The following is a 23,666-nucleotide window of genomic DNA, read 5'->3' on the forward strand; positions in this document are numbered from 1 at the left end:
TTTTTGCAATTTGTGCAAGCTTTTAAACTTTTATTATTGTGGTTTTTGTTACAGATTGAATTATATTTTAAATGAAAATCATTAAAAATAAATAAACATAATTTGCAACCATATCATATTGAATTTCGTTGTTAATTAGTTGATCGCATCTGAATGTATGTATGTACATGTGTACTTACATACATGTGTACATATGTACCACATACACATACTCCAAAATCATTTATTGATAACGTTCTTGCACATGCACATAATATTACATATATGTATGTACATACTAACTTTCTTCTTATTTGGGGCTGACAAACTTTAACTTAAGAGTCGACTTTATTTCGTTTACGAAAATGCCCCAATAGTTTTGGAGTCTAATGAAAATGCATTTCCCACGCATACATATATCTATATGTACATGCTACATTAATTGACAACGTTTTTACATGCATATATAAGTACATACATACATATGTGCATATTGCTGCCTAAATACTACGCACATATATACATACATAATTACACGTATACTCAAATACAACAATAACTATTTCATTCATAACCGCATTCGCATATTTCTCAAGGCCAAGTAAATTCATTCATAAAAACAGCCGCAGCACATCTCCCCGCAAATTCATCACCCGCAAGCGCAACTTTGTCAATTCGACACAAAAATTCTAAAATGTAAAATTGAGAAATCGCGGCCAGCCAAGTGAAAAGTGGCAATTATTTCTCTATATCCAGTAAAATAAGTTATCTCGAATTTTGGTAATTTTTGGTAGTTTTTGACGAAACACTCAATTTCTCTACTCCCTTCCAATATTTCAACCACTAACTAGTATTTTAAGGTGTAATTTTAATAAACATTAAATAAAAGTGTACGTTTTCTGCAGGAAAATACATTAATTTTTTTTAATAAAATCAAAACTTCTAAAATCACAAACATATTTGGTTTTATCGGAGCTCGTTTTCACATTTTTCGGTCCGAAATTGTAAAATTTTTGTCCATGACGCGCCGCGATTTTTGTACAGGTGGGTCAATGTGCCTTGAACACCATTTGTATAAATGCAAAAAAATTATTTTGTTTATTTTTTAATATTAAAAATGTCTATGCTTCAAAGCGTTTATAAAAATATATTTACATATATCCACGGATGATTTTTAATTTTTTTCACCCGTAAGCAAATCTTCTGTACCATGAAAGATTCAAACACATCAAAGTACAAGCAATGCAATGTTCAAGCTAGTGCTACTCCACTGTACATGTGTATATGAATGTATGCATGTATGCGTGTAAAAAATATCAATTCCAGTTTGCTTTTAACCCATTTTAGCGGACATAGTTTTTTTGGTTTCAGCTGGTAGCAACTGTTAATGAAGCACAATTTTTATGTTTAATCTTTATGAAAGTTACATGTATCGTCGAGAACATGGTTACATGCAGAATTTTAAATTAATTAATATTATTCTCCATATAAAATGTACGAGTATGGCTTTATTAAATGTAAACTTATGCGAAAACCTAAATATTTCGTCAACCAAGGGATAATTTTGGTGGCGTCGTGGCAATTCGCAGAAATTTAATAATTTGTCTGCGGTTGTAGGACGGCGAGGGGAAGACGAAAGCAGACTAATCGTACATATTTATGCACGATTTATAAATGCACACATATTTATGCGTTTGTCTTTTGGGATGAATAAAAAATTTCATATATGTAGTCATTTAGAGATTGCCATTTCAGTAATATGCTGTGGCGGTACGCTAGAGGCGATGCAACTTTTTGGCGTCTCGCCGTTTGTCTTGGTTCAAATCCCGGACGGACCAAGTAATAATTTTTTTTTTTTTTATACCCGAGCGCACTTGTGCACAAGGGTATTATAACTTTGTTCACATAACGGTTGTTTGTAACAGGCAAAAAGAATCGAGATAGATATAGACAAATGTATACATAAATGATCAGAATGAAAAGAGAAATCGATTAAGCGGTGACTGTCTGTCCGTCCGTCCGTCCGTCTGTGCACACGATAACTCGAGTAAAAATAGAGATATCTTAACGAAACTTGGTACGTGGACTTCTTTTGGGCATAGGACGGATGGTATTGAAAATGGGCGAAATCGGACAATAACCACGCCTACCTCCCATATAACGGTAATTTTCAGAAATACGAAAAGTGCGATATTTTAGTAACTACTGAAGATAATTCACTCAAAATTGATATTTACAATGAGTTTTAGACGAAAAATAAGAATATTAAAAAATTTTGGCAAATGGGCGTAGCCACGCCTACTTATGGTTACATGTGTATATCTTGGTAACCGCTACACCAATTTCTTCCAAACTTGGTACAGTTGTTGGTCCTGCTGCAACATACCAAATGGCCGAAAATTTTTAAAATCGGACAATAACCACGCCCACATCCCATATAACGGTAATTTAGAAAAATACGAAATCCTCGATAAATCAGTAAATATTAAAGCTAATTTATTCAAAATGAATGGTTGCAAAAATTTTTTACCAAGAAATACGCTTATGATACAATTTTGGAAAATGGGCGTGGCACCGCCCACTTATGATCACATATATGTATCTCGCTAACCGTTCTAGCAATTTGAACCAAACTCGGTATGGTTATTGTGCTTGCCACATAAAAGCAAAGCGTTGAAAATTATTGAAATCGGACTAAAATTACGACCGCTTTTCATATAACGGTATATTTCAGAAATGCTTGAAACTGCAATATTTCGAAATTTAAGGACGCTAATTTACTTAAAATTTATACACCCCGGATTATCGTGTAGCGGTAGCTTTCGGAAAGGTGGAAAACATGTATTTAATAATTGCGCCGGGTATTTAATGTTCGGCTCCGCCCGAACTTAGACTTTCTTACTTGTTTTAAATTGTCATATCCATATTCCATTTTAAATTTTACTATTAGCTTTTTTAAAATAATATAAATGGATATGTAGGTACAAACGCATGCATAATTTCTCATAATCGCTCAAATTTGCCAAAAGTTACTGAAAGCTTTATTGTAAATGTTTTAACTAAAATATTAGTTATTGGATTTAAAATTGTATGCGAATCCAAATTTTATTCCCATTTTTAGAAAGCGCAAGTAGATATGTATATATTCGTGCCACAAAAACTATTTCATAAGTAGTTAATTATAAACACAAATATGTACATATGTACACTGGTAATCAAAAGTGAGTGCATGGTGTTTTTTGTTTAATATTTGCAGTTTTTAAGTTAAAATTTTTTGTTATTTTCGACGGGTTTTGCGGTTTTATGCATATAACAAGTGCAATTTGTATAAAATAGCGCAAATTTTTTTTTTATTTGTTTGCAAACGGTCATGCGCATTTAATTCTACAAGAAATTCCCTTTTATTTGGTAAAAAGTGCAAAAAGCCGTCAGCAATAACAAATCATTAAAAATCAACCCGATTTTTTAGCCGCTTAAAACGTGATCTGGTTCCACTAGAATTAAAAAACCAATCTATCTGCGTACTCAAAATTTTTCTAAAAACTCAGATTAAACAGGTCAAAATTTAGACGAGAATTCGTTGAATTTTTCTATGTTCTGTGTAAAGTTTGAAAGTTTGGCTTATGTAGTTTTAATTAAAGCATGAACCACATTTTTATAAAAAAAAAAAAAAATATTTTAACTTGAAAAACTTTGCAAATATTAAACAGAAAAACCATGCACTCACTTTTGATTGCCAGTGTACATACATGTACATATGTATGTGTGTAAATTTTATGCAAAACTATAATTTTATTAAATTGTATTTGCATCTTCACAAAAAGAGAACAAGTTAAAAGATTTAACAAAAATTACAAATTAATGAAAATTAGATTTGCCATATTTTCGTTTATTTGCTCGCAACACGAAGAAGAGTAGATTTTAAGTTGCTCAACATTTTATTATGTTATCAACATTAAATTTAACAGAATTTCTACATTCCGACTTGAACTTTTCTAACGCTGTTAATTTTTCGTCCGCGAATAGTTTCCACTTTCAGTTTGCACCTTCTCTATCTATCTAAGTTCTCTGTTGTGGTTGCCAAATAAAAGCAAAACGTTGAAAATTATTGAAATCGGACTAAAATTGAGGCCGCTTTTCATATAACGGTAAATTTCAGAAATGCTTGAAACTTCAATATTTCGAAATTTAAGGACGCTAATTTACTCAAAATTGATACACCCCGGCTTACCACGTAGCTTTCGGAAAGGTGAAATATATATATTTAATACTTGCGTTTTTAAGGTTCGGCTCCGCCCGAACTAAGACTTTCTTACTTGTTTTTTTTTCTAGACTTTTCGCTGGGATCGACGCGTGTTCGAAGCGCTTACCACTGAGCTATGCACACCCCGTAAGCTTTTGTTGCTTATCCATTTCCTTGTTCAACCTGCAAACAATAGTTTGGGATGAGCCTGCCCTAAAAAACTATGCAATGAATCTATTTCATGTATTTAAATAACAATAACAACCACGCTGTCAAGATTAAATAGCGGCGAATAATTTCTTCCGCTTAAGCAGTGTGGTTTTTCCATTTTTCCTAACAAACAAATCGTGGTACAAAGCTCAATAATACTATTGAAATAAATATTAATACGCCATAACAAAAATTGACAAATAAATAGTTTGGAATGAACCTGCTTAAAAAAACTATGCAATGAATCTATTTCATGTACGGAATTAACAATAACCACCACGCTTTCAAGATTAAATAGCGACGAGTCAGCTGCACTTGATAGTAGTAGGTTGAATAAGAAAATGGATAAGCAACAAACGTTTACGGGGTGTGCATAGCTCAGTGGTTAGGGCTTCTAACTTTGCACATCGATGACGCGGGTTCAATCCCTGCGAAAAATCTAAAAAAAAAGAAGAAATTTGCAATACCGAAAATCCATAGCATAAAAATGCTATGCATTGCATTCATAAAGAAAACCAAAGCTGATGCACAAAAATTGTTTTGCAAAAGCTTTACCATGACAGTTTAATAAAGGTCGCTCACAATCCATGGCATATTTCTGCAATTGCATAAATTTGTCAGCTCTTATGCACCGAATCGCGAATAGCCCTTATGCAATGAATTTATTTCTCTCGACAGAGCAGCCAACCCATTGGTGGAGTTTATTTCATTCGCTAAATTTAAGGTAAGTGCTCTCCCTTTTATAACTTTTGGATGGCTGGTTGCCCGAGCAGTGAGGCAGATATAACCAGTGTTGCCTGAACTTTTTGGGTCGACCGGCAATATTGGTAAAACAAGCGGCTGAAAACGGCTACAATGTTTCAACTAAAATTCACATGTTTCATTTGAAGAAATCGCAAGTAGAAAGACTAGCAAAATCATCAAATTTTTTTTGGTTAATAAAGGTTATACGTAGCTAAGCTTTACACCACTCGTTAAATAACTCACAAAAACAGAGACTAGTAAATTCATTACAAATTATTTTTGTTTAACAAAAGAAACTGTCGTTGTACTTACATCAGAAGTCATGTTTGTATTATTTAAATGTAAAAAAAGAGATCAATTACTAACTTTTAGCGTTTTCTTTTTCATTGAAAAATTTTGCCTTACATTGTAACATTTGCACTAGGTTAATTTTCGTCCTGAAAAATGACTATATTAGTATAAAGCACTGATGGGCACTGGCTTGCCCACGGGCAAAGCTCTTTTAAGCTTTCTATATTTTGTATAGGAGAAAAAGCTCTCTCTGCGGATCGCTGGTATAAAGTATTTTGCTTAGTCGGAGGGCGATATTTTGAGAAATGAACACGTGAAGCTGTGAAAGGGCTGAAGAAAACACGCCAACATTATTTCGAGAAAAGAAAACACCATTAGTTTATATCGAACAAGCCGGTCGATTTTTAAGTTTTTAATAATTCAACTATTTAATTGTATTTTGATGTCCATATATTCGAAACTCCAGTTTTTAATGTCCAACTCACTCCCTCACATGTCTGTCTGAGAGCAATAATAAGCAACAATAAAATATGTTGGCACCATGATACAATTATTCACATAGAGTTTTGCTTCACATCGATACTCGTGCTCTTTTATACTCATTCGTTATTTTCTAAGTGTTGCGAATAAAACTTCGCACTTAAATTTAAGCCATTCATAACAAAACTAGCAAAAAGCAAGTCCCAACTACGTCCTTCTTTGATTTTTTTTTAGTTTTTTTAATGTTTATTATTTTTTATGAAAATATAGCTGAATATTCAACAAACACCACATAAGTCTCAATTTCAGGCTTTGTGCAAAAATTATGAAAATTCTGCAAAATTTTACAGAAATTGTAAACTTTTTAATCGGCATCTTTACAAAATGGTATGTATGCAGTATGCAAAATTTTAAGTAGCTAGGACTTACCCTGATGTAATTTTTTTATAACGGTGTTACGAATTTTTTCCATACAAAGTATGTTCTAACATTTTTATACCCGAGCGCACTTGTGCACAAGGGTATTATAACTTTGTTCACATAACGGTTGTTTGTAACAGGCAAAACGAATCGAGATAGATATAGACAAATGTATACATAAATGATCAGAATGAAAAGAGAAATCGATTAAGCGGTGACTGTCTGTCCGTCCGTCCGTCCGTCCATCCGTCCGTCCGCCTGTGCACACGATAACTCGAAAAAATTGAGATATCTTAACGAAACTAGGTACGTGCACTTCTTTCTGACGTAGTACGGTATTGAAAATGGGCAAAATCGGACAATAACCACGCCTACCTCCCATATAACGGTAATTCTCAGAAATACGAAAACTGCGATATTTTAGTAACTACTGAAGATTATTCACTCAAACTGATATTTACAATAAGTTTTAGCCGAAAAATAAGAATATTATAAATTTTTGGAAAATGAGCGTAGCCACGCCCACTTATGGGTACATGTGTATATCTTGGTAACCGCTGCACCAATTTCTTCCAAACTTGGCGTAGTTGTGGGCCTTTATATAACCTACGAAATCGCCGAAAATATTTAAAATCGAACAATAACCACGCCCACATCCCATATAACGGTAATTTAGAGAAATAAAAAATCTTCGATAAATCAGTAAATATTAAAGCTTATTTATTCAAAATTGATGTTTGAAACAATTCTTTATTAAGAAATACGTTTATGATAAAATTTTGAAAAATGGGCGTGGCACCGCCCACTTATGGTCATATATATATATATCTCTCGGTAACCGTTCTACCAATTTGTACTAAACTCGGTGTGGTTATTGTACTTACCACATAGAAGCAAAACGCTGAAAATTATTGGAATCGGACTAAAATTACGGCCGCTTTTCATATAACGGTAAATTTCAGAAATGCTTGAAACTTGAATATTTCGAAATTTAAGGACGCTAATTTACTCAAAATTTATACACCCCGGCGTACCATGTAGTGGTAGCTTTCGGAAAGGTGTAAAACATATATTTAATACTTGCGCCGAGTATTTAATATTCGGCTCCGCCCGAACTTAGACTTTCTTGCTTGTTTATATAGAAAAAAATGCGGAACACCGTCAACAAAAAATTGCAAAAAATCAACGGTAAGTGCACTTTTTTAAACTAAAATTTTAAGTTAAAAAAATGCAGAATTTTCATAATTTTTGCATAAAATATGAAACTTTGATTTAAATGGTGTTTGTAAGTAATCAGCCATACTTTCATTAAAAAAGTAATAAGCCAAAATGTCGCGGCCCAGTTCATATTTGGGGCACTATATATTCACATAAAATATAAATCATTGAATTGATTAGAGAAAATTCTTTCAATTTGATATACTTAACACAGTCCGAGTGCACAGTTTGGAGTACAATGGGCTATAGTTGTTGCGCTGGGTATGCAGTTATAGTTGCATGGCTATACTCAATCCCGACCCTTGCGTCCTCGTTCGCGCACTCTAGGCAAAGTGAGCAACCCATGTGCAAGATGTGGTAACCAATCCGAGTGGAGCCTTGGGTCACGGCAGAAAGAGAGGGAGCTTCGGTGGGGCCACTCCGACTTATTCGGTTTAAGCGCTCACTGAAGTCAGCAGCGTCTGTTCACCAGTAGGTGCGGCTGCAACCGGTTGTCTGCTTGGAGCAAGCGGCTCGCTATATAAACGTGTATTTGGTTGCGAAACAACCCCTGTCCCAGCTGTGGGTTGTGCACTTGGTTTGGGACCCGTCACGTAATAACCACTACCAATGAAGAAGCAATTCAAAGCCTCGGATAAGACCCCCTTATTATGACGACCACGGCAAACGTTTAAAGGACTACTATTTAAGGGCATGCACCTGGAATGTCCGGACCCTTAATGGGGAAAGTGCCTCTGTCCGGCTGGTTGATGCCCTCATAAGAACAAAAGCTGACATCACCACCATCCAAGAAATGCGTTGGACGGGGCAAGGCAAGCAATGTCTGGGGCCTTGCTACTACAGCTGCCATGTAAAGGAGCGCAAATTCGGAGTTGGATTTGTGGTGGCAGAGAGACTCCGTCGCCGAGTACTGTCGTTCACCCCGGTGGACGAGCGTCTAGCCACAATTCGCACCAAAGTGAGATTCTTCAACAGCTCGCTCATCTGCGCCCATGCCCCGATGGAAGAGAAGGATGAGGCATCCAAGAATCTCTTCTATGAACGCTTGGAGCGCACGCACGATCATGCTGTGATAGACGGAAGGCACGCTTCCAGTGTTTTAGACGTACGCACACTCCGAGGCCCAAACATCGACTAGGACCACTAACAAGGCAGCCAAGATACGCACCCGCCTCTGTGCAGCAAAAAATGTGCGCCCAAATATGCAAGGAAAGCTTAACGTCGAAAAGCTGCAATCACAACAGACAGCCAGTGCTTTCGCTACTCGACTCTCACACCTGCTCTCGGAGAGCACTCTTCAACAAACCGACATATGCGAGCAGTGGAACCACATTTCCCGCTCATTAAGTACCCCCACCGAAGAAGTAGTCGAATTTCAGCGAGCCCCAAAGAACAATTGGTACGATGAGGAGTGTCAGGAAGCTGTAGAGAAAAAAGATGCCGCCTACAGGGCCACGCTGCGATCGGGCGCAACGCGCGCTATGTGGGACCGCTATAGGGATCTGAAGAGGGAAGCGAGATGTATTTGCTGCAATAAGAAGAGAGAGGCCGAAATACGTGAGTTCGAAGAGTATGAAATGCTGGCCGACAGGAAGAATGACCGAAAATTTTACCAAAGAGCTACTTACGGAAGGTTTCAAGACCAGGGCGTACTCCTGTAAGAACAACAATGGCGACCTAGTTACCGAACCCGAGCCCGCAGTCGGTGATGACGGAGTCGACGTTCCACCGCCTGAATATGACGAGGTACGAATAGCAATAACGCGGCTGAAAAACAACAAAGCTGCTGGAGCTGACAGCCTGCTGGCTGAGCTATCCACGTACGGCGGTGAGGAGTTGATAAGATGCATTCATCAACTCTTATGCAGAATATGGTCAGATGAACGCATGCCCGATGACTGGAATTTAAGTGTGCTTTGCCCCATCCACAAGAAAGGGGACCCCGCCATTCGCCCCAACTACTGCGGGATCAGTCTTCTTAGCATAGGTTACAAGGTCTTATCTAGCGTATTGTGTGAAAGACGTCAATGAACTGATTGGGCCTTATAAGTGTGGCTTTAGACCTGGCAAATCCACCATAGACTAGGTATTCACAATACGCCAAATCTTGGAAAAGGCCCGCGATAAAAGGATCGACACTCACCACCTATTTGTCGACTTTAGAGCCGCTTTTGACAGCACTAAAAGGAGATACCTGTACGCCGCTACGTCTGAATTAGACCTCCCCTCAAAACTCATACGGCTGTGTAAAATGACGTTGAGCAATAGCATCATCTCCGTCAGAATTGGGAAAGACCTCTCCGAGCCGTTCGGGGTTTCAGACAGGGCGACTCCCTTTCATGTGACTTCTTTAACCTGATGTTGGAGAAGATAATAAGAGCTGCTGAACTGAACCGCTCAGGAACAATTTACTGCAACAGCGTCCAATTGCTGGCTTATGCCGATGACACTGACATCATCGGTAAGAAAAACCGCGAAGTCTGTTCTGCCTTTTCCAAGTTGCATAAGGGAACAGAGCGAATGGGTCTGCTGGTAAACGAGGACAAGACGAAGTATCTCCTGTCATCAAACAAACAGTAAGCACATTCGCGCCTTGGCACCCACGTCACTTTTGACAGTTACAATTTCGAGAAAGTAGAGAATTTTGTTTACTTGGGAACCAGCATAAATACCAATAATAATGTCAGCATGATGGAAATCCAACGCAGAATCACTCTTGCCAACAAGTGCAACTTTGGACTGAGTAGGCAATTCAGGAGTAAGGTCCTCTCTCGACGTACGAAAACCACGCTCTATAAGTCACTCATCATGCCCGTGCTGGCAGATTTTGCGGAAGATTTACGGGCCTTTACGCGTTGGCGACGGCGATACCGCAGACGATGGAACGATGAGCTTTACAACGACATGGACATAATGCAGCGAATTAAAATACAGCGGCTGCACTGGCTTGGCCATGTCGTTCGAATGGACACCGACGCTCCAGCTCTGAAAGTATTCCACTCGAAACCCGCTGGTGGTAGCAGAGGGAGGGTGATGGAAATATCATGTGGAGAAGGACTTGGCTTCGCTTGGCGTTTCCAATTGGCGTCAGTTGGCACAGAAGGGAAACGACTGGCGCGCTTTGCTGAACTCCGCCAATTCTTAAAGCTATCACTGTTACAAATTATTTGCATTGTGTAAGCGAATATGATTTTTGGTGATTTTAACGTTGAAGAATTTGACTTTATTATTCAAAAGCAACCGTTATTTTATACACATATGTACATACATGTACTATTTAACATTTCATCAGATAATTTGTTCCGCTTTTTACATTAAACGCCAGCTACAATTGAAAAGATTCTTTCTTACTCAGCGCTTGAATTGGTTAGCGGGAGGAAAATTTAAAAATTGTCCTTATAATATTTAATAAGTGTACATAATTTAACTCCACATCACATTTTCAGAACGACTAATTACGCAAGAGTGCCGAATATTCTTGAATACTGATCAATTATGCATCCAAAATTGAGTTAAATGAAAATCCCTTTTTTAATTGAAATTTCCCTTTTAATACTTTTGCAAAATATCTAAAATAGGGAAATACCTACAATCTGGCATCACTGCATACACACAGTAACATTTTTTCCAGCATGCATCAAAATCAAAAAATTTTGATAACTTCAACTGTTTCAAACATGCCTATACACGGGTAACATTGTATGCTTTAAACTTGTGTTTGTAACAATATTCCTCATGTATTCGCCGCTTAGGCCCAATTTCAGATGGCGTATTTAAGTAGAGATTGTTGATTAACTTCAACAATTAATACATTTAAACTGCACTTAAATGGCCAATTTGGCTATAGATAGCTTTCTTTTATCAATATTGGCAAATAATAATCGGAACTTCAGTGCAAAATGTAAGCAAACAAGCAAATACAACAACAATTTCAAGGAGCAAGCAATTGTATTGGCATCTATACTAATTATATAAAGAGAATTTCCTTTTTTGTGTACGCGAACGGCTGGTCCGATTTTCATGAAATTTTTTACATAAATAGCTTTCTGTAACCACCATATTTTAGGCCAAATAAAATTTACTTTTTTTCGGTAGGTGGACCAGGAACCGATCTATTCGAATAAATGGTATTTATGGTCCGATTTGCTTAAAATTTGGTATGTAGGTACTCTTTGCCTAGATTAGCATATAGGATCCTTTTTTTCCGCGAAGTTGACCACAATCGAATCTAGGTCCGATTTGATTAAAATTTTGAAAGCAGGTAGCTTTTTGCCTGGATAAGCTTAAAGGATCCTGTTTTCCAATTTTCATGCAATTTCGAATATAAATAGATTTGAGCAACCACCATATCAAGGGGCGAATTCATCACTAGGCAAGATTGTATTGCGCCAATCAGAAAAAACGGATACAGCCAAAATATAATAATAATATATAATATATCTATACTAATATATATTTTGAAAGCCGTTTTTTAGTGTTCGCAAAGCTCGAAAACGGCTCAACGGATTTTTTTGAAACTGCCAACTGCCGCACGTGTACCAAGGATGGTTTTAGGCTAAAAAAATTCTATATGTAAAGGGGGCGTGGCACCTCCAATACAAACCGAATTTTTCATACTCCATATCTCTGGAAGTGTTCATGGTAGAGTCCTGGAACTTGGTATGGAGATATACGAAATCAATCGCATACCCTTGGGGAAAAATTTGAGCTATCGTAAAAAGGGGTGTGGCACCTCCCATACAAACCGAATTTTTCATACTGCATATCTCTGAAAGTGTTCATGGTAGAGTTCTGGAACTTGATATGGAGATATACGAAATAAATCGCATACTCTTAGAGAAAAATTGGAGCTATTGGAAAAGGGAGCGAGGCACCTCCCATACAAATCGAATTTTTCATACTGCATATCTTTGGAAATGTTCATGGTAGAGTTCTGGAACTTGGTATGGAGATATACGAAATCAATCGCATACTCATGAAGAAAAGGGGAGCTGGTGGAAAGGTGGGTGTGACACCTCTCATAGAAACCGAATTTTTATATTGCATATCTCTCAAATTATTAATGGTACAATACTGGAACTTCGTATGGAGGTCAGGGATGATAAATGAGTTTTTTAATTTTGTACCAAATGGCCAAAAAAGTGTACTAAATAAGCCGAGAAAGTACCAACATTTAAAAGACCATACATACATAGTTACAGTGAAACCCGCTTAAGTACCCCCCGCTTAAGTACCTAACCCGCTTAAGTAACCAACATTTTTGGGCAATGTGAATTTTTGAATATAATCTGTAGAAAATCTCTCTCTTAAGTACCTCCCTGCTTATTTACCCAACCCGCTTAAGTACCTCAATTTTTTGTACCCCATTTAACATTCTACCTATAATTTTCCTCTTTTAAGTGCTCTTTTAAAATTCCTTAAAATATTTACATATTTTGAATCTCAGGGGCAGCGATACACACCTTCCGCAAAAAAATTATAAAGAATTCACGGTAATTTTTAGCCACTTGAAACTTGCACATTATTGCTCTAAAATTGAATGGGCTATAAAACTGTATACTCAAAGAACACATCTGAGAAAAAAAATTTTAATTTTCATGAATTTTTTTCTTCAAGTGTTCTATAAAATCTTAAGCTTAGGTTTACATGGTATTTGTTAGGGAATGAACTGTATTTAAATTTAAAATCTTAAATAAATACGTATCCTTCATTAAATGTTTATGTTTTATTCAAGGATTTACATATTTATGTAAGTTGACAAAAAGATGTAACTACATCAATAATTATGTTCGCTTAAGTACCCGCATCGGGGTACTTAAGCGGGTTCTTTTAAGTACCAAACCCGCCTAAGTACCTCAAAAAGCTGACATTTTTCGTGAGGTACTTAAGCGGGTTTTACTGTACATATAATATACATATATTTTTAGATTTTCTGTGTAAAAGTCATGAGATGGCGTGTCGAAGGTGGAAAACATAAGTGCAAATCAATTGTTTGAAAAGGCCACCAAAACGCCAGGGTAATCAACAAAAGCATACAAGTTATACTTATTATCTAAGTGCTAGTAGTATCAAAAATTTTCAAAAAAAACCCGTTGCATTTCACGGAATGGAAATTTCACAAAAATATTTCCTTTTATAGAAATAAACAAGTTAATAGCAGTGCTCTCGTACCTAAAATCTTGAAAAGTGGGGGAAATCGAGATAGCCAAATGACACTGGGATCTGCCGCTTTCTGCTGGAAAAAATGTTACCTGCGAAAACTTACAAATAACAAGTAAGAAAGTCTAAGTTCGGGCGGGGCCGAACATTAAATACCCGGCGCAAGTATTACATATATGCCTTTTCACCTTTCCGAAAGCTACCGCTACATGGTAAGCCGGGGTGTATCAATTTTGAAGAAATTAGCGTCCTTAAATTTCGAAATATTGACGTTTCGAGCATTTCTAAAATTTACCGTTATATGAAAAGCCGTAATTTTAGTCCGATTTCAATAATTTTGAACGTTTTGCTTTTATGTGGCAAGCACAATAACCATACCGAGTTTGGTACAAATTGGTAGAACGGTTACCGAGATACATATATGTGATCATAAGTGGGCGGTGCCACGCCCATTTTCCAAAATTTTATGATAAGCGTATTTCCTGATAAAGAATTGTTGCAAGCATCAATTTTGAATAAATTAGCTTCAATATTTACGGATTTATCGAAGATTTCGTATTTCTCCAAATTACCGTTATATAGAATGTGGGCGTGGTTATTGTCCGATTTTTTAAATTTTCGGCCATTTGGTATCCTGTACCAAGGCCAATAACTGTGCCAAGTTTGGAAGAAATCGGTGCAGCGGTTGCCAAGATATACACATGTAACACTAAGTGGGCGTGGCTGACAGACAGCCACCGCTTAATCGATTTCTCTTTTCATCCTGATCATTTATGTATACATTTGTCTATATCTATCTCGATTCGTTTTACCTGTTACAAACAACCGTTATGTGAACAAAGTTATAATACCCTTGTGCACAAGTGCGCTCGGGTATAAAAAAGTCTGCTGACCACACACTTGTGTTCATGAATAAACAAAAGAAAGGAAGAAAAGTTTAGTTTAGTTAATTTACTATTAATCTCTAATTTTCTAATTTCCGTGCAACAACTATGGCTGCCATATAAAATGTTTCAACTGTACCATATTTTTCCCAGAAATATACCAAAATAATAATGCTGAAAGGTTCTGACCGAATTTGTCAGTTGATCGTTAAAACGAAAATGGGATAATTTTAAAGGCACATTAGTAGCCATATCTACTTAATTTTTGTGAAACAAGGAAGGGTGCTTGGAGGAGATTATTTTATTATTGAACGGGTCATAATATGGTATCAAAAATATTTGTTAGAAAAAAACTTATTCATTCCGAGATAATTCATTTATATGTGAAAAATATTTTTCCTATACAAAAGTATTCAATAGTAAAAAAATTCCAAACTGGGGACAATGCACCAAGCGGATAATAAATTACCAAATGAACCACCTATTGCAACTGTGAAAGTTATCAGCTGTTTCGAAGACTGCAAGTTTTTGCAAATTTTGTAAACTGCTCAGAGTTTTTGCTGTTGGATGATTTTCTGTGGAGAATACAAAAATGCTCCTACCAAATTTACCTATCAGAAAGTCAGAATGGCGTAAGTTGCACTTTTTTACTGGTTTTGCGTTCAATAACTTTTTCTGGTATTTTAGTCTTCCCCTCAATTTCACTCGCTATGATTATTATTCTCTGGCTGCTAGTACTTACTGGACAATTTTACGAAAAGACCTATTATGACAGCATTTTTTTTTTATTTAAGTAAGAGTTTCGTTTTTTAATAAACACCTCGTATTTAAATATGGTACAAAAATATGACTATATTATTATGCACAAGAATTCAAAACTCCAAGTAAATAGAGTGTGGTATTTCGACATAATTACAAAAATATATCAAAAATGTCAATGTAGTACCAATGTACTTTTGGCTTCCAAAATGTACCAAAAAAGTACAATTGTACCATCAATTTCATCACTGAAGGAGATATGTATGTATTTAGTTGAAATCAATCCCATACTCATAGACAGGCATGGACAGAGAGTTAGCAGGTGCTAAAAGAGCGTAAGCGTCGCGTGTACGCAGTGTTGCCGTTTTGGTTACTTTTAACCAATTTTGGTTGTTTTTCTTGCCTGTGAAGTTGTTAAGATCTTTCCCGTTTTGGTTATTTTTTAATCTTTACTGTAGTTTTTAATTGGCATAGGCCAGCTACACCTCTCGAGGTTGAGGAGAGTAGCAGTAGCAGTGGCAGCCCCAGCAGTGAAACCAAATAAGAATATTTGGAATGTATGCATTAATATTACTGACATATGTATGTATTTGTTTTTATGATATACAGAATACATAATATACAGGTTCGGCTAAAGACTTCCTCAATCAATGCATACTTAGATAGTACTTATGTAAATACCTCGTATATGGGGAATCCAATACCACGTCATGTACATATGTACAATAAAGAAGGGATTTGGTTATTCTTTTTCCATTACTGCTTACTTTATTAATTTAAGTTAAGATTAATAATAATAATCTTATAGCAAGAAGGCTCAGTGAAAACACCATTCCACAGTTTTGAAAAAATCGGTTTTTTGCGCTTTTGTAAAATTTATTTACCGTCGTATACGCGGTACTACGATCGGTGAATACGAGTATTTCGCGCTGAGCAACGATATAGTTTAATAAGTCCAATTTTTAATTTAATCATGCTCACGCTGATTAGGTATTTCATTGATTCTTACAAAGAGTTTTGTTTACGAAGATATTAACATTCATACATATGCATCTAATACGGGAAGAATGATTTTATAAAATATATATTTACATATTACAGCCTTAAAAGGATTAACTTTTCAAAAATGCAAATAAAAATTGATTTTCTTTGGTTTGTAAACTTGTTCTATACGTACTATATAAAAGAATGTGTGATGACCTGAATTGTTAATCTAATAAAAAAAATTGGTTATTTTTCCTTACATTTGGTAAATTTTTCGTCTAATCTTGTTTAGAAAGTTCTTTGAGTGGCGGCAACGCTGCGTGTACGTATACAAGCGATTGGGCAGCGATGAGAACACAATATAATGCTAAATGAATTAGGCACACTAACACATTCTCCCTTTTAGCTCACGCTTGTTTGTGGTAGTGCCCACCAGTGTTGCCGCGCCGTCTCAAGAAAATGTATCCCTGACCAAGCCAAAAATTTATCCAAATGTATCCAATTCTCTTTTTTTACATATACATCTCATAATTTGTAAGAAAACCAAACATTTTCAAGAAAAATACATAATTTAACCCATCTTAAGGACTTGGAATACATGTGCATAAAATGAAACATTTGTAATTTCAATTTATAGAGTACATTTTTTGTGCATAAGTATTTTGCAAAGTAAATATAATAAATAGCAAGTACACTCTAAAAAGAGCATGTAAAACTACTACTGAAAAGTATCTATGTTTCAACAAGAATCTGTATAAATATACGTATAAGATGTTCAGTATTTGATTTTGAACTTGAGATCTTTAAAATATACACATAAATACACATATATAGAATGTTTAAAATTGCAAAAATTTTCAAACTACAAATACATTTGAGTAGTCTACTTGCAAAGTGCGCTATGTAAAATTTGTTTCGATTCTTAGTTTTTGGCGGATTACGTACCAGTATTTAAAGTAGTTTCGTGTCCACTAACAACAGAGTGCAAAATCTTTTTATATTCTGAAAAAATAGCATCAAATGTTAAGTCTTCTTCCAAAAGTCGCTATAATACTTATTTATGAACTTTCAAAAGTATCAATCTTCTGATGAACTTAGAAAGCTGCTTTAGGTCGTATAGACTGTTAATGTTATCTTATGACATGTTATGTTATGTTACAATTTTATAAGGCTCCTATTTATCCAAATTTTCAGGTAATAATAAAAAAGATTCATTTTAAATGTTACTTGTTGTCGTAGTCGCTTTTGAAAATTTATGGCTTTCTATTATAAAATCACATAACGCTATTTGCAAGTGGACTACTCATTTCCTACTTTATTTTAAACATGCTATGTGTAATTTTGCTCTTGCGACAAATTTGGTATGTAAGAGTAAACAGGCAATGATTAATTTTATTACACGGAGTTGTGGTCGAGTTAGAGTAGTAGAGGAGGTAGGGATTACCTTTGCGGGTGGTTGTGTATCGAGCTCAATGAGCCCGTATGGTGTATAGGTGCACCTCAAGCCAACCACGTACTTCATATGCCTGTTATGCGAGAGAGAGAGATACCATGCATTAATTGGGGGACTCCATTGGAGGAGTTTGCTCAGCGTTGCCAGGTTGACGTTTTTAATGTCATTTGGACGTTTTTTCTATCCTGTTGACGTTTGGACGTTTTTTGTATAAAAAATGACGTTTTTTAACTTCCCAGTGATTTTTCTTTGTTACTAAATCTTGCAAGAGGAACTGATTTTGAATTATTTTCTTAATAAACCTTTACACTCTTTGTGTTTTGCTGCAGCTGCTTCAAAAGATTTTTTTTGGATTCTTGGACTAAGAATCCCGTGTTCAAAGGCTGGTTGTGTAAACACTTGAGGTTACGAGACTTGCTGTAATGTTTGCAATTGCACATTAAAAGCCGAATCAGGAAGAGCCGATCTATTGCAACACGCACGCTCGCAAAAGCATCAAAATAGCTGTGCCGCAAAAAACGTCAGAAAAAGTAGGCGACTTTTTTAAGACTACATTGAAAATGTAATGAACGCAAAAAAGACTGAAATATTGCTATGCTCCTTCCTAGCAGAACGTAATTTAGCATTTTCGACAACCGAAATGTCTACAAGAAACAAATATTAAAAATCAACGCCCCTTTAAACTTGCACATTATTGCCCTGAAATTTAATGGGCTATCTGCGTACTCAAAAAAAATTTAAAAAATCTCAATAAAAAGTTGAAAATCTAGCTGAAAATTTGCAGATTTTTTATAATTCTTGTACAGTTTTTGTGGATTTATATTTTGTTTGTTAAAGAGCTTGGCTTTTATGGAAAAATAATATATATTAAATAAACGAAAGAGAAACAGCCAAAATCGATCAAAATGTTGATGACTTAATCAGCTGGTCACAAGTGTATGTATAAAATTATTTTTATATTAACGATCTCAAACCAGTTTACAATGAATTTTAAATGTGCTCTGTCGAATTGACATTTTAATATACCTTACGTACATATATACTTTTGTACACAATAAAAGTTTAATAAGAACAATTGTGGAGTTCCACACCAAAATGCTACATTTCCTCATAAAAATTGTTTCAGATTGGTGCTTTTACGGCAATCGTGTGATCTCAGCTTTACGTTTTGGTGCGATCGAGTGATTTCAATACGACTCAATAAAGGTGTGGTTGCTTTGTCTCGGGTCCTCTGTTAAAATATGGACACATACCAGTAAATGCAAGGAATTTGCATTAACATTTCGAGTTTTGGAAATGAAACGTTTTGGTGTGGAGCTCCACAATTTCTTCTACATTCATTTGAAAAAGACATTTTTGGGTAGGAAATGACGTTTTTTCAGACTAAGAGTGACGTTTTCTCATGACGAAGACCTGGCAACACTGGGATTTATTCAGGGATGCATTCATGCAGAGCCCCAGTGTGGTTTGTAAAACCGCAAACAGTCAACGACGTAGCGTAGGCGTAGGTTGACGCAGACACGTTCTACCTTATGGGATTCGCGTGTTAACGAAAACTCACCACCGCATGGCGTTGACGTTGCCATTGCTTCTCTCTTTCTCTATCAACAGTAAATTTTATATGCTGCTACGTACGTCAACCTACGTTTACGCTACGTCGTTGACTAACTGCGCTTTTCTGCATTTTCCGCATAAACAAAGAACAGCGAACACCCACACGCATTGGTGTGAAAATGAAAAGTACTGATTATGCAGCCCTGAGTTATTAAATATTTAAGTAAGCAACGAATAGAGAACAATGGCAGCACTATTTGCAAATTGTCATTTGACTTTTCTAGTTTTGCCGTTTTGTTGATTTTTTTTTTTTAATATTGCGCAAAGTATGAAACTTGGATTTATAAGGGTTTTGCTAAAGAATGAACTATATCCTCCTCGGTCCTCGCGTGTAGCCCGCTGGACACTTTTTAAATGGACATATAATAAAAAATTTTAAATTTATTTCAATTCGATCCAACTTTATAGCCAGCTGGACATCTTAAGTATACAATTGAATTGTTTTTTTTTACGTTTGTGGCAATACTGTCGTAATACGATCCAAGAAGTGAACAGTTATTTGAAAAAACGTGTGGTCCTTGTGAATGTAATTTCAAATTAATATTTTCGCTATATTTCTTCAAATCAAGTTTAATATTTTATTAAATTCAATCGAAAAATACTTGTTCTTTAAGGTAAATAAAAAATCTTTTAAATAAGTTTATTAAAATTCGGATATGAATACTGTTTCTTAAATGTTCAGTGGGCTGGACATTTGGTAGCTATCATGTCGAAAAAACATTTTACGGAAGAAGAGGTGATGGAGATGCTCATTGACAGTGATTTTGAAGGTTTGCCCGACGATGAAGACTTGGAACTCGTTCCTAATTGTTCGAATGTGGCTTCTTCAAGTGATTCCGATTCTGACTACAATGCAGAATCTGATAATGAAGAAGAAAATGTTGCTGAACAAGAGTTGGTTGATGCAAATGAAAGCCCCTCAAATCTTCAAAATAAAAAACCGCTTTAATGGCTAGCCAAAGAATTTGTCGTGGGTAATACTCCCGCTGCCGACGAGGCATGGAACGCAGAAGATAGATTTGAGTGGACACCTTTCCAATATTTCTCGGAGTATTTTGACGACGATTTTTGGCGCGAAATTTCACAACAAAGTAATACGTACGCTCTAGAAAACGGCCAAAATTTGTATTCAAACTATAATGAGTACAAGAAACTATCTGGGGCCCACATACTTGCTGGTTGCATGAAACTTCCGCGCGTAAGGATGTACTACCGACCTGCTATTAATGTTCCAGCCATTACACAGATACCAAGGGATCGATTTTTTAAATTAAGAAATTATATGCATTTTGTCGACAACTTAAGAGCTACACCACAACAAAAAGAAAACAACAAATTGTGGAAAGTTGAACCAATAATAAAAGCCATTTTGAAAAAATGTCAATTGCTACCAAAGCCAGCAAAACTGAGCATCGATGAACAAATGATTCCATTCTCTGGTACCACGCAATTGAAACAATGTGTTAAGGGGAAACCCTGTCCTGTTGGTTTGAAAAATTTTGCAACCACGATTTAGGTATCGGAGGAACAGTAGTGCAAAGACTTGCAGAAAATATTAGTAAAGGCAGCGAAATATTTATTGACCGATAGTTTACTTCGATAAAACTACTAGAGTTTTTGCTGGAAAATGGAATATATGCTACGGGCACGATTCAACAAAACCGAATCCCCAAAGAACTGCGAATAAAACTTTCAACCGACCATGATCTTCTAAAAAGAGGCAGAGGTACCTTCAATGAATTTGTGAGAGAAGATGAGAAACTAGCGATTGTAAAATGGATGGACAGTCGTTCGGTTCTAATGGCGGCCACGTCGACTTGAGCACGACCACTTATATCTGTTCGTCGATGGGATAAGAAAGCCAAAAATTACATAAATGTCAATTGTCCCCGTATTCGTAGCAAGTTACAACACGTCAATGGGAGGCGTAGATCTTGCGGACAGGTTGATATCCTATTACCGTATTAACATCAGAACAAAGAAGTGGCCCACACGAGGTTTTTGGAATATGGTTGATCTCGCACTGTGTAATTCCTGGGTTCTTTATAAAAAAGACAAATTTTCCTGTGGTGCAAGGAGGTGCGAGTTGATGGACCTATTAGATTTTAAGATGTACGTAGGAGAATGTTTGTCCGCATGTGCTGGTAAAAGAAGGCTACGTGACATCGAAATCGAAGACGATGTCTCAACAAAAAGAGTTAGGTCCATACAGGCCCTACCCCCAAAAGATGTGAGAAGGACTGAAAATAGACACTTACCCATCTGTGGTGTCCAGGATAAAAATAAATTTATGAGATGCCGTAAAGAAGGATGTAACCAAAAAACCAGATTCAAATGCGTTTCTTGTAATGTGTTTTTGTGCATTGCCAGCGATAGACACTGTTTTATGGAATTCCCTTCGTAAGAAATTAGTACTAAGTTAACCGTTTATTGAAATTAACTGAATGTTTTAAAATACTCTTAATTTAAAAATTAGTTGCTTTTTCGTTGGCATACGATCCAAATGTCCAGCTGGCTGCACCTGCCAGTGCTAAGAATCCTTATATGCTACAATAAAAAAAAATGGGTTTTCTAATTATTTGGGAAGAATATAACGCAAAAACATGATTTTTTTTTTAGTTTTTCAATTATTTTAGTCTCGGGACTGAGGAGGATATTTTTGTAAAAAATAACTCAAATTAAATAACCAAAAAAAAAATTGTGAAAACTTGTGCGACTAAATTTTTTTCGACAACTGTATGTATGTATGTAAATATTATATGCTCATTTTTTATTTTTCATTTGTTAACTAACTTTTTAGAATAGGTTTGGTTTAAAAAAAAAAGATGTATTACATTCAAAAATAAAATAAACAGAAAGACCAACAATATGTCAAAATACATTCAATATTTTTTTGTAAATAAGCAGATATCTACGGTTGGGGAATTCTACGAAATTTCGAGCCAAATCGGGGAATTTCATCGACGAAATCGGGAAATAGTCAAAAATGAGTTTGCTACCCTGGGCGGGACGAAGTTCGCCGGGTCTGCTAGTATTTAAATAAAACTGATCTGAAACCCAACGAAAGTTAAATGGTATTTAAATAACAATCCAAAATTAAACTTAAGTGCCGTTTAAATATTCATTTGAAATTGGCCCTTAATGTAATGAAGGGCAAGAGAATTGGGCGAGTATTAAAAAATCATTTGAACATGATAATGTTAGTATGTAAGTGGTTAAATCTTCACTCACCATAATTCCATGCCAACTTGAACCCAGCGCCTGTGCTTCCTACAATAGTACGGAACTTGATCCACATTTTCTCAAATGTGACTATTTTGTCCGTCCCTGTATCGTTGGAGCAATATAAACGAAGCATCCTACCACGTTCATTGTCCTGACGTACCTCTAGAAAATCTTGGTTGCAGTTCTCTGAAGATCTGATATCCAATTCTTGGACATCCAACTCTATATTATTGCCAGCCGCAGCTTTAATTTCCCACACACATTCTACATTAGATGGATAAGATTGCGGGTAGAGAGGGGAGGTCAATATGCCCCGCAAAGACGTAAGTATGCCTCCGCAAGAATTTTGTGTTACGCTATATTTGGCCGTAAATTCGATTTGCGAAGCGTGTACTTCCAAAGAGTTTGTGGGCAAAACGATGTTGGATCTATGATTTTCGCAAAACTGGTTTAGCGCGCTTTTATCATTTCCATTTATTAGCTTAAAAATATAGCATTCGGTTACGTTTTTATTAAAAGTATGTATGTATGTGTTCATTGTATATACATACATAAGAACATATGTATGTAATTGCATTTTTAAAAACTTACTCTCAAACCATTTTTACAATTAGACGCCTTTGAGCAGAAACACTCTAATTGTAATATATCCAAGAAAATTTGTGTGCCTTCGGAGTCAATTTTCCATACGCAATCTTCCTCTAATCGAGACTTCAGATAACCGTAAGAGTCCTTCAGATATCCTCCACAAGTCTTTTTTGAAAATAGAGGGAATAGAAATCATAAAACTTTTATTTAAAAATCTACATATGTACATTTATATGTGTAATAAATACATTTCCCAGCCAGAAAGAAAACGTACATTGTACGAACATTATGTTTTACGAGGGATTCTCGATCGGCGAAAAGTTAGAGAAAGGCTCGTAAACGAAACAAAAAAAAAAGTAAAAGAAAGAGCCTTGTAGTAATTTGTCAGCACAAGAAAACATTTCCATTCGGTTAG

At 35.8% G+C, this 23,666-nt stretch overlaps 1 protein-coding gene across 1 annotated transcript in view; it reads right to left on the reverse strand.

The window, feature by feature from the left end:
• LOC118739767 (cubilin homolog) overlaps positions 1-23,666 on the reverse strand; it is a gene marked incomplete at its 3' end in the record, with an annotated part of 488,997 nt that overhangs the window by 92,197 nt on the left and 373,134 nt on the right. The window contains 2 exon segments of the mRNA XM_036471274.1: positions 22,670-23,144; positions 23,255-23,416. Coding sequence (XP_036327167.1) covers positions 22,670-23,144; positions 23,255-23,416 — 637 coding nt within the window.

Source organism: Rhagoletis pomonella, unplaced genomic scaffold, assembly GCF_013731165.1.
Source record: "Rhagoletis pomonella isolate Grant_MI unplaced genomic scaffold, Rhpom_1.0 Rhpom_scaffold_00005, whole genome shotgun sequence".
Taxonomy (NCBI): domain Eukaryota; kingdom Metazoa; phylum Arthropoda; class Insecta; order Diptera; family Tephritidae; genus Rhagoletis; species Rhagoletis pomonella.